Source organism: Anabas testudineus, chromosome 9 (genome assembly GCF_900324465.2).
Source record: "Anabas testudineus chromosome 9, fAnaTes1.2, whole genome shotgun sequence".
NCBI lineage: Eukaryota > Metazoa > Chordata > Actinopteri > Anabantiformes > Anabantidae > Anabas > Anabas testudineus.
This window is the reverse complement of record NC_046618.1, coordinates 24179879-24192715: the sequence shown is the minus strand read 5'-3', so window position 1 is coordinate 24192715 and position 12837 is coordinate 24179879. Positions and strand designations below refer to the sequence as shown.

Below are 12837 nucleotides of genomic sequence, written 5' to 3'. Positions count from 1 at the left end.
TTCTAACTAAACTAAACTAAAGACCCCTAAATTAAGCTTTACCTGAAGCTTAGTTGTGGTTGTGGTGGTCCTTTTTCTTTTCTTTTTTGCATCTGCATTGCCTTAGAATATTGCTCATTGCCATAACTGTCACGTCTGGTTCTGGGTTTGAATTTTCATCAACTGCTTGTTCAAAATGAGGCAAACATGACGTCTCTCTGCAGAGGAGACGAACTGAGTCGTACCTGTTTGTTGTACTTTTAATGAACTCTTCAGTGTTTATTTCCAGTGCAAAAAAATAAAGATGAAATGAGATGCAATATCAGCGAGTGTTGGAAGAGGCCGTCTGACGGGAGTTCAGTTGTGTTGTTTTTTTTACTAACCAGCTTGTACAGACAGAAACAGACCGCTGCTCTTCAGTCCTGTTATTTAAACTGTTGTGACGGCTGAAGACGAACTGAAATAAACTGTTTCCTTCTTTGCAGATGATGTCATGTTGTGTTTTCACTGTTGTTAATGTTTCTAATTACTATTATTGACCCAAATGTGTACATGCAGTAGTAACTTAGCTTTGTTTGACATTTGCAAGTATGTCTTTTATATTTCAGTCACTTTCACTAAATTATTATTTTTAATTCATTTTTAATTCATTTTTTTTCTAATTCTACTATTTAACCCTTGATTTTCAGCATCATGTCTAACGAACATCTGTTTGCTACCTTAACACACTAAAGTTTCCTATGAAAATTAGTGTTCAGGAAATATTTAGGACTTGTACTTAAGTGGGTTTTATATTCTCCATCTATTAGTGTTGTTTTGGAGAGTTCAATTCTTCAATTCAATTTAACTGTTCTGTTTTTTAACATCACTGATGTGTTCACGACTGCCTTCAGCTGTGTTAAAGGACAGTTTCACTAATTTGTTACAACCTTGCCTTCACTTCCTGCTTACCTAACGTCCTGTTTTCATGTCAGTTTATCTTCTTGTCTTTTGGTTTGTTGCTAATGATTTGCACTTGTGCCTCATTACCTGAGCTACTCAAGCTGTGCTGTGTTTGGCCCCCTGTCATCTGTCACTGTGTTTCCCAGCCTCGTGTTCCTGGTTGCCTGAACCTGCTGTTAATCTGTTTTTCTGCCTCTGCACGTCGCTTTGGTATCGGATTTACTGCTGCTACAGCTCAGTGAAGAGGATTTGGGGTTTGTTTTGTTGAGGATTTTACCTTGTGAATGACCTTGGATTGGACTTTTCGAGAGTTTGTTTCGTCTTGTTTCTGCTGTGGATCGTTTTGTTGTTTCTCTGCCTCGTTATTCTTCAGTGGAAAAGAGAAGGATTCAAGCTCAGCTCTACTCACCTGGTGTTTTTAGTTTTGCAGTGTGTCTGACCTTCTTCCCCCTCACCTGAGAAGCTGCCATCTCCGTCCCCTCGCGTACTCTCCATTCAGAACACCTATGGCCTCGTATGGCCTTGTCCTACTGTATTTAACTTTGGAGCTGAGTAGTGTTCCCAGTTTATACCAGTCCCAGAGCTCAAAGCTACTTTGCTGTTGTGAAGGATGGGAGAGGGACAACTCCTCAGCCTGCCATCAATCATCAATAGATGTATTATGATGATACTGAGAACACATGGCTGTCAATGACACTGAGCATGCAGCAGCGTAAACTCCATTCAGCTCGAGGTTTTCGTGTTAAAGACTTAAACACTTTTCTTAATTCTGTCACAGTTTGTGTTGCTGTGACAGAATAACAATTGAAACTGTCTCTACGTTCATTGAGACCTCCTCTAACACTGTCAGGGGCCTTCTCCGGGTCCCTGGACCCCACTTTTGACCACTGCTGATCGAGATGGATGGCGTGTGTGAATTGTGCTCTCTGGTAATTTAATGGACAATACATATCGGAGTGTATATTTATATCTGTGCGCTTCAACAACATCAAAAACAGTCACTTAACGGTGCAGGATTTATGGTGTTTGGGTAGCAAATGGGCCTTTGATGGTTCCCACGCAGGGTCGGCTCCTTCCCCACGGAGCCTAATGAGGTTTGGTCTAATAGCGTTCCTCAATCATTGCCTCGAATATGAAACATGAGTTCTTTGACTGGCAATTAGCAAAGCAACATGGAGAGAGAGCAGGACGTGATGTGTGAGGATCCCGGGATTTATCAGGATTTTCCAAACGCTCTTCACCAGCTCGTGGAATAAAAACGAGCTATTCGTTATGTGTTTTTTTTTTTTGCCCCCACTCCCTCCCTTCTCTTTCCTCCTTTTCTTTCAGGAGGTTGCGGCGGGTGAAGTTAAACTGGTAAATTAGACCTCATTTATTGGACAACAGTTTGAGTCGATACCCAGGGGCCTCTGCTCTGCAGCGTGGTCGAGGCTCCACAGCCGCTAATTGGTTCACTCTGTGTGGATGAAGGGGGTGTTTTGTGAGGCGGGGGTGGTGTGTAAGGGGGTGGGCGGGGCGGGACGAGCGGTGCATTTGGCCAGTGGTGGTGATGCACATACGAACACACACACACAGGAGTTGTCTTGCGGCGAACGTCCACGGCACACGCCGCGAAAATGGACGAGACAAGCGCCTGATTTGACAGCAGGGGTGGAGGGGTGGGGGGGTGGAGGAGTCATGTATAGATTTTTGTGTCTGTTGTTTTGGCTTATTTGTGTGCTTCTTTTACTCAGTCAATCAAATTTAATTGACACCGCTGGGCTGGGGCCAGGGGCCCCGCAACATACTGGGATGACAGGCCTTTAATGCCAAAGAGAGGAGAGGAGGTTCTTCTGCCTGTGAAGGATGGCGGGGGGGTAAAGGCAGGGAGGAGGGGGCTGCGGGTGACAATTCCTCACCCCGTCAACAGCATTAATTGATGTAATGACAGTGATGATGGATACTAATAAATACAACCTTTAAGAAAAAAGCTAATTAGATGGCGTCCGCGGTGCGTGTGTGTCCTGATCAACACCATTCGTCTTCCACGGAGGCCTTCACACCGACACCAGGCAACATTTACATGCAGCTCAAAGTCAGCATTTGCATTTTGGCCTAAACAAGAAGACACCAGCGTGCTCACACCACAACATGCAAGTCTTTGAGTTTGTTTTCTTACAAAGAGTCAAACTCAGTTCTTCATCGTGAAACAAGGCGGCGGCTGCAAAGAGCAGATCTTCTCTGGAAGTTTCAGCTGTTTCAGCTACACTGAGGTCGACCCACCTAACACCTCCTGCTTCCTTACACCTCGTTGAACCAGTTGTCTTTTCTGTCCAGAACGGGAACATTAACATTAGATTGTTCTGTCTTCAAGTGCTGACGACTCGGTGACTCTACAGGCTCAGTCAGAACAGATGAAGCCAAGAACTCGACACAGGTCCAATGAACAGCAATAGTTGGATAACTTTGACCTGGATGACTGAGAGTCTTCACAGACAGAGTGGAAAATGCCCCTGAACAGCTGAGCTGGCTGTGTGTCAGAAGGTAGAACAGATATCCACCAATCGTGGGGTTGGTGGTTTGATTCCAAGCTCCTCTTGTTATAGGTCGAAGATGCAGAACACCAGGTTGTGGGTGAGGTGTAAAGTTCTTTGAGTACAGACTTATAAAAGTGTTTAGCAAAAGTAGAGTAATGTCCACAAATGTTTGGACAAAACTAGAATCTGACTTTGACCTGATGCTTTGTGCAGCTTAAAGAATTGGGCTTTGCAGGATAAGCGTTTGTGTTTTTACCAGTTGTCCTACAAAAGATCGAAGTCAGTGTGCTCATATTGTGAACACACACTTCATAATTCAGATGGAAGACTGTCAGCTGAGCAGGAAACATCATTGCTGAAAATAACCATCTGTTGGAGTTAAGTGTGCCTGAGATTTAAAACTGATGAAGCTCTGTGACGTCATAGAAAAGAAAAGACAGATCTGTTCATCAGCAACAAAACAGCCCGAAGGAGGAAAAGAACATTTCATGATCTGTCAGCCTCCCACACAGTAATCTGGTGAAACAGAACAAACATGGAGTAAATCAGTCATGCACTGAATATAAAAGTAAAGTCTTGTTGAGATGAAGATCCAAGAACTGATTACATAGAGTCTTCAACAGGTCCAGTTCATCACGATCAGTCAGATTGTTGTGGTGCACAGAGATCAGCATGGTAATAAAGTACTGCTGACGCTGATTGACAGATGTGAGAACATACAGCACATTACTGTGAATGGACATGAGAAGCTGCAGACTGGTCAGAGTGTTCAAGGTGACCCTCGTCCACCCCATAATCAACACCACCAGTTTCAACGCTGTGGTTCTATAAGATCTGTTTGTACATTGTAGTGTATAGAACATATTTGACATTTTAAGATTTGTGTTTGTTGTCATTGTGTGGCTGGTTTTACTGTTGTATGATTGTTAACTGTATTTTAATGTAAAACATGTTAAAATAACATCTCTGAAAAAGTAAGTGATCCCCTGGATTCTGCCTTTAGCTCAGCCTTGAGTCTCGAGCTCTCTTGACGTCATACTGTACCGTCACTATGCAGCTGAGGTCTGACTGGGACACTCCATAAGGTGGATTTTCCTTTTGTTGGGCCTGCTGACTCCTTCAGCTCCTTCTGATCTTCACCTGTCATGACAGCCACCCTGACATTATCCTGTAGAATACCTGGATAAATTAAATTATAAACGAGAATTAAACATTAAACAGTGGAGTGAGCAGCACTTTGTCACCAGCACCATGCAGCTCATTACAGACAGCAGACACTTGAATTGTGTGTTATTATCTGAAGCACGTTGTGTTTATCTGTATTTGTTTTGTTTAGCTAAGAGACAAGTGCATTGAGAACTGCTGTCTGCTGGTCTGTAGTTCCTCTACATGATCAACAGGGGGCACCATTGTAGCTTTTAACACCATACTAGAAACAAACAGCCCTGCAGAAGCAGCAGCAGCAGTTTTGCTCTTTAGCAGTGGTTTGGCATTTAGCTGCTCTGTCACGCAGTCGATTTTGTTGATTCTGAGCATGAAAACAGCAGCGGTACCTTGTTAAAGTGTTTGTTCAGCCTTCAGACTGTTTGTCCCTGGAGGACACACTCACTGAGAGCACGTATCATGAATAACCTGCAGTAAACTGGTGTCTTATTTTAATTTTCCTGCCTCTGTAAATGACAGTGGGCTCAGTTTCCTTCAGAGTGCAGAACCAGTTTGTGACCCCGGAGACGAGGCCGATCGTTGATGTTGTTCTGTAAAATGTCAGAAACACGCAAGTGTTACACCCAACAAGATGATTGACCCCCCACCCCCACCCCAATTTCTCCAAAGTTGTCTGTGTGGAGGCAGAAGGTTTTCAGCAGAGATGTTCTTTAATAGACGGCTGCTCTCCTCTCGTCATACAGAGCAGAAATAACAACAGAGGAAATATCGTTTACATTATCATGAGGGGAACCTTTAATGGACACGATGAGATGTCTAGTGATATGATTTCACTTTTAAAGTATCTGTGTGCTGCACATCGGGGAATATGAAACGCGTCACTAAGTAAAGACTTGTTTCCTAAATCTCTAAGATAAGTTGTGGTGTTCATGTTAAGTTATGTGTGCTTACCTTTTTAGCATGGCTTCTCTAAATTAGTTACGTCTTTATGACTCAAACTACTGGGCTCAGGAGACATTTTAAGACCTAACAGACTCTATGATGCTGTGTTTAGGTGCAGTAATACCTTAAGCAAAATGCTACACGTAGCATCACTTGTAACAAAGACAACATTAACATCCTGACGTTTTGCAGGAATAGTCTCATATTCACTGATTAGTTCTGCACGTTGACTCTGGCTAATTAGAACTACATCAAACACCTGGTGTTTGTTCCTGAAGATCAATGCTCCAGTATCACTAAGACAAATCAGCATCACATGAAGCCATTTAAATTTCTGTGTCTGTATTCTGCTGCCCTGGGGTCAGGACAGATACAACTTTACTCAGAACTTTAAAAAACAGAACAGTTTTAAGAAAATAAGGCTCCAAGGACTCAATTACACAACAAATAACTTCGGGAGAGTGACATTTTTTGCTCCAGATTGCCAAACCAACAGCAGCTATTTTGAAAGCAGCATGTTAAGTGTTTTATGTCAGACTTTTCCTTTAAATAGACACCACCGACGTGGTGTCATAAAACCTGAGAGGAGCTGAGAGGATTTTGTCTGTCAGTAATTGTTTAGTGTGAAGATGACAGCAGAGGCTCAAACCTCTGATCGCTCATTCCCGCTCAGTCTGTTATCTCCTCCAGAATGAAATAATAGTCAAATAAAACTCTTTCATTTTGCTGAGGGGTCCTCCGGGAGCCTCTTAGGGGCCCCTGAGGGTCCCCAGACCCCACTTTGGGAGCGGCCAGTCGGGCCTACGTTTACAGGCTGCGGTAATGATGCTTGTTTGTCCAGTGGTCTGTAAATCACACTGACATTAGAGCTGTCACAGGATCCACTGGAGACACAGCAGACCATCACTAATGCCCCCGAACCCTGGAGACCCCCCCTCCTGGATCTATACCACCACCACCAGCCTGCAGAGGAGATAAAAGTAGTTTTAAACCGATACACACCATCTTTAACAGGAACCTCTGGAGGACCACAAACTGCTGTTAAAAGATCATTTAGGTGAAATTAGCTTTTACACAGAGATGAAAGTAGAATTAATCATATACAATTAATTCATTTTGCTAATTAGTCGACTGCAGCCCCACAGGCTGGTAAATTAACAGAATTTATGCACCAGTTAAAATAGTACTCAGGACTTGAAACATGTGGCCCCCACATGTTTGTATGCCTGACAACATTGGGATGCTCCTAGTCTGAGGTGCAACCTGGCATTGGATAAACCACAACATAATGTCCCAGAGGTTTCTATTGGATTTAGGTCAGACAAGTGTCCGCCAGCATACTTTCACCACATGAGGCCGGGCATTGACGTACACCAGGAGGAACCAGGACACACTGCTCCAGTGTAGGGTCTGACTGTGGGTTCAAGGATTTCATACCGATACCCGATGGAACTCAGGGTACTGTTGTTTAGCCTATAGAGCTCCGTGCTTCCCTCTGTGGATATGCCTCCCCAGACCATCACTGACCCACCACCAAACCAGTCATGCTGAACAAGACATTCACACCAGTGGCCTGCTGGGGGTCATTTTGTAGTGCTCATCTTGTTCCTCTATGTACAAAGGACCAGATATTGGTCCTTTAGAACCTTCTAGAGTCACTGCTCGTCTTCTGGAATGTCCAGCAGGAGTTGGACTGTCTGTAGGGTCCAGGTATCACCTCATGATACCTGTAGTGACACTGACACCAGACAAATGCAAAACTAGTGAAAAAACTGATCAACTCTCTCCTGTTTAACTGAACAGATCAATATCCCTGACATTTAACAGACTTGATGCTAAAATGATTAAAAAGTGTTCCTTTAATGTTTTAGAGCCGTGTATAAATATGTGTTCTGTGTTTGTAGGTGAATTTGTCTGTTTTCTCAGAGAGAGCACCTCCCCTGTCTCAGGACTCAATCCTCCTGCAGAGCCTCTCCTCTTGCTCCAACAACCTCTCCACCCTTGGCAGTGTTTTGTCTTTATTTTCCACAGCGTTCTTCATTCATTACAGCAGCTTTACTGGGGGACGAGCAGCTTTTATTGGCACTGCTGCCTGTAAAATCAGTCAGAGCCGGGCTGAGAGACTAACCTTTCCACTGAGAGAGAGAGGGAGAGAGTTTGTTAGAGGGAAGATGGACGTTCAGACAGTAAACAGGAAGCAGCAAATACACCACCATTATTTCACACACACACACACACACACACACACACACACTACAGATAGACACATTTTCAGCACTCTGTGTGTGTGTGTGATATTTATTGGGAAGCGACAGCTCCTTTAACCTTACCCATCGACCGCCCAGCGCTCCCATTAAGGCTGACTGGGATGCCCACAGGGAGACAGAATGTGAGAGAGTGTGTGTTTATGTGTGCGTTTGTCTTGGAAGAGATCTTTAAAAAGAAAGAGGTTGTTTCTCAATGTGTTTATAGGCTGATATCTCGAACTTCATAGTGTGTGTGTGTGTGTATTTATAGTTTAGAGTTCCAGAACCCTAATCATCAAGAATTGAGATATGCCAAATTAAAAGTTGTAGTTTGTTTAAGACTCAGAATTTCAGCTTTTATTTGATGCTGTGTTCATCTTGATATGTTAAATAACAGAAGGTAGCTCTGAATGACTACACCTGGTTTTAGCTTTGTGAGGATGAATCATTTTGAATTTGACAAAACAAAGATAGAGCCAACATAGCAATGATCCTAACAAAAGAAAGAAAGTTATTGATGATATAACTAAAGGGGGAAGCAGCAGGATGTTTTCTGTGGTGGACAGAAACATTTTGTGAGCATTAAAACTAACTGGGAGGAGCTTCATCATGCTGCAAGAGTGACAGAGTTTAGACGGGACAACTTTATTTCCAGACATTAACCCACCTGAACATGTATTCTATTACATCCTAACAATAAAAGCTTTGTAGATGCTAGTTAGTTCAATTTAAAATGAATTGTAAATGACACAGTGATCAACAAATATAAGCAATAAAACTATTTTAGTATTTTATTTTGATAACATTCTTTACTGGCTCTTTACAGTAAAATAACATTTAACACTGATGGATTAAGACACTAAGACATTTGATTCATATGCATGAGTACCACTCAGGTACAGCATTGGCATCAGACATTATCAAGGTAAACCTGCACTAATTATCATTAGCATGGGATGTATATGAGCTCTAATGTTGCAACATTAGGAATCATGTGAAACTACCCGTTATCCCAAAAGCCTTCACATTTTACTTTTCATCAAAGAACTTACAAAGTCATTGGAAACATGTTGTAAAGTTGTTCTGGTTCAGTCCAGTCAGAGGGCGTTAGCTGTAATGTCTTCACACAGAATTCGAGCAGCTCTGAACATTATCTGAAAATTATTTGGAATGGCTGATTAGAGGTTTGGATCTCCATCACTTTGCAGGGCAGAAGGGACAGGAGTTGTTCTTGCTGGCCTGCAGCCACACTCGGATACAATCTTTGTGGATGATGTGGGAGCAGCCCAGCGGGTGGCGGGTCTCTGGATCCACGTGTTTCTGGCACATCAGGCAGAGTTTACGCATCCCAGCAGCATGGCCGCCACTTGGTGGTGCTGCTGCCCTCTGTGGGGGAGGTGTCGGTCGCTGGATGGGGCCTGGGGGCATGGGCCGGCTTATGGGCCCCAGGGTCGCCCTCTCATTCTGTGCGAGTTTGAAGCCGACCTGCTCGATGACCTCCTCCATCGTCATGCCAGCTAACGTACCGCGGGAGCTCTTCACCTGCTGCAGCAGAGACGTGAGCTGAGCCCTGTCACACTGTGGGAACTTCATCTTGAGCTTCTCCAGGACTTTGTCTAGTTTTCCAGTGGGGGCAGCAGAGGCAGCAACAGCAGCAACAGCAGGGGGAGGTGGAGAAGGAACAACTGGGTGGACAGGTTGAAATGGAGGTGATGGGGACAGGCTGGGGGTGGGAGTCACTCTCACTGGAGGTCTGACATGAGCCTGGAGCTGAGGCTGGGGTGGGTGTTCAGGCTGGAACTGGTTTGGATGCTGGTGCTGTGGGCGGGTTTGGATGTAATGTTCAGGTGGTGGGTGGTGTTGTGGGTTGGGGTGGCGGTGACGGTACTGGGGGCGGTGAGGAGGATGGTGGTACGGTTCCTGGTAGTGTGGTGTATAGTGTGGGTGTCTGTTAGGATGGAGGGGCCGGTTCACTGAGCTGGGAGGTGGAGGGGGCATGAACTGAGGGGGGGCCAGCGTCTGCATCACCTGACTGAATCTCAGGTCGGCCTGCGGGGGAAAAGAAGCACAGCTGTAAATTCTATATAATATAAAATTCAACATCTAGATGTAAGATTTACTGACATCTAGTGGTAAAGTTGCATATTGCAACCATCAGTCTGACTGTGCATCAGAAGCTTTCACTACATCAGACATGTCGTACCGTGGGGACCTGTGGCAGAGATGGTACGTTGATCCTGGGGAGGGACTCTAAATCTCGACCGTTCTGGAGCTGCTGCAGAACATCCTGGAAGCGGCTCTGAAGCTCCACCTTGTTCCTCTGGACCAGACCTTCCTTCTTCTCCCACTCCCGCCTCTCATGAGGGTACTGCTGCGGGAACTCCACCCTGAGAGCATTCAAGTACTGCTGCACCTACAACAGGAGAAGATCAGTAGAAACAACCGGATCCATCAGTGGCGGGTTAGACTCAGTTACACTCAGTGATCGTCATGACGCCGTCTGTACCTCTCTCAGCCAGGCCTCAATTCGAGTCATGGCGACGTCTCTCTGCTTTTCCACGGCGGCGATCTCGTCCTGTAAGGCCGTCAGCTCGGCCTCTTGCGCCTCCCTCCTTACTTGCTCCATCTCCTGCCTCAGCTCTTCCAGCTCCTCCTGCCACTTCTGCTGCTCTTCACTCTGCTCTGCTGTGAGCGCAGCGAGCTTCCTCTCATTCTCCTCCAGCTCTTTGGCCAGCCTGACCAGAGGAGGATCAAAGACTTAAGTATTTAAGTGACACCAACACTAGATAAAAGTGTTTTTGTCATTTGGTATCCCTGCTAGTTCTGCAATAAAAACATCACAGTAAAGATGAGATAATGTCGATGGGCCAAAAGTAGGAGCAACAAGATCTGAACAGATCCTCTGAAACACGTGGTACAGAGACTGGTGCTCAGTGACCTCTTTACGTGACAGTTAAGGAGTCAGCTTACCTAATTGCATGTAAATGAATGTTTTGCAGTATAATTTGAACCTGATCCTATTTTTTCCCTGGAATTTGTTTTCCTGGAGCCACCTAGTGGACACCTAGTGAAACTCTGTCTATATGAGGCCTAATGAACAAGATACTGATAATGTACAATATAGGAGGCCCCCAGTGTACAGATCTTCTTGACCTTCAGTGGTTTTTACCTGTTCCTCTCCTCCTCTGCTTTGTTCTTCTCTGTCGTCATTTCCTGGTTTTTGGCCAAGAAGTTCTTCCTGGTGGCCTTCGAGTTGTTCAGCTGCAGTTTAACTCGCACAGAATCAAGTTTTTCTAAGAGAGCCTGAAAACACAGTCACAGTTTACCAACGCTGCTCCTCGATGCCTCCTTAAACTGTGCGTCTGTGTCGGTCTCACCTGGTGCTGGCGGGTGGTCTCCTCCTTCTTCTTCTGCAGCTGTTGTACCCGTTTCTCATGGGACACCTCCTCCTCGCCCTGCCTCTTCATCAGACTGTCATACTGCTCCGTCAGGCTGGAGCTGTACTCCAACATCTTCTCCACCTGGCTCTCCCAGTCGGCTTCTGTGTTGACGCCCAACTCCTCTGTCATGCTGTCCGTCTGCACAGCCTGAACATTGTGCAGCAGGTCTGGAAACAGGACACCAAATTCTGAGTTAACAACAGGGAAGAACAAGCAGTTACTGCATAGAGAAAGATGATTTGATCTTAAGTATTGTAGTTCGTAAGAGACAAGAACACTAACCCTAGGGTTTGTAGACTAGTGCTCTATCAAGTGTACAGTGTAGTATTTTTTATTAATCTGTGAGAGTTCTGTCTGTGAGCACAGATGGATTAGGTAATAGGACTTCTGGGCACAACCTGAGAAGTCACAGAGCCCCTGCATCAGAAAGTCGCTGAGTGAAGCGACAGTTAATGTTTCCTGCCAGTTAAAATGAAAAATTACCTTGAAGAGAAGTGAAACAATCGGAAACAGATGCAATACAAACTGTAAACTCATAGACAAATATAAAGAGACAGAAAGTCTAGGGGTCCAATGGAGAAGTGTTTCCTCATAATATTGACCATGGTTGCAAGGCAAAATATATTATTTTATATTGTTATTGTATACTGATTATTTTTATTACATCCACATTCACTTACCAGTTTTGGTTGCACCATCATTTTAATTGTGGGAAATCTGTAAACTCTTTTCATGAGCTTGTGTCCGAGTCTGGTTTTTTATAGGTTTTTATATACTCATATTTTTTCCACCTGTATTTATGTACCGTACAGTTATATTTTTACCTAAACTTGTCTGTAAAGCTCTGTAAAACTTTTTATTTTCTATATATTACTTACAGTTCATTTATGTGTGTGTGAATGTTTCAAATAACAATAATTAAAATGGATTGATTAATTAACCTTATTTTTAAATCATATAAATCATATTAAATCTATTTTATTTTACATTTATTTATCCTAAAATTCTCCTGCTTGAAAAAAAAGTATTTTCCCATGTGTAATTTGTAAATGTTGAACTTCTCATCTATCTAAAATATTGATGTGGTAAGAACAGAGTGAGATTCTTGGACCATTACAGGTTTTGAACACATATCATCAACAGATGAAGCTGATTCTCATCTCACCTTCCTCCATCATGTTCTCCTCCATCATGTTCTCCTCCTCCTCCTCCTCCTGCTGTGTTGAACTTAGATCCTGATCCTCCACCTCTGACGAAGCCATGCTAACAGCTTCCCTGCTAACATCTATGCTGAACTTTAAAAGTTCGCTCCTGTTACGGCTCGATATGAACAGTGTGTCCGCTAATTAGCTAATAACCCCGCTGAGACGGAGTGAACTCTCTCCGCTCCCATAAAATGCGAATTTTATTTTTGTTTAGCGGCTGTTAAACTCCAGTTGACAGCTACCATGAGAAAGAAGCTATCAAGCTACACGGAAATGACGCGTGCGTCGCTAAATATGATCCGACTGAAACCTGTCTATTATCTACAATGGGTTCCTAGAAAATATCAAGGGCTTCTTCACAAAGATCGTCTACAGTTGGAAATGTCTTTAAAACAGCTTATTT

At 43.9% G+C, this 12837-nt stretch overlaps 1 protein-coding gene across 2 annotated transcripts; it reads right to left on the bottom strand.

The window, feature by feature from the left end:
• Positions 1-8418: 8418 nt before the first annotated feature.
• Positions 8419-12735, bottom strand: rnf214 (ring finger protein 214). 2 transcript variants are annotated; one of them, XM_026344282.1, is made up of 6 exons: positions 12395-12735; positions 11167-11417; positions 10959-11092; positions 10296-10524; positions 9993-10202; positions 8419-9838 (listed from the first exon to the last, which is right to left on the bottom strand). In XM_026344282.1, the coding sequence occupies exons 1-6, from the start codon at positions 12489-12491 to the stop codon at positions 8987-8989; spliced, it is 1773 nt and encodes a 590-aa protein (XP_026200067.1). In that variant the 5' UTR covers positions 12492-12735; the 3' UTR covers positions 8419-8986. The 2 variants fall into 2 exon arrangements, with proteins under 2 accessions (XP_026200067.1, XP_026200069.1); XM_026344284.1 differs by having other exon boundaries at positions 11167-11396.
• Between the last annotated feature and the right edge of the window lie 102 nt (positions 12736-12837).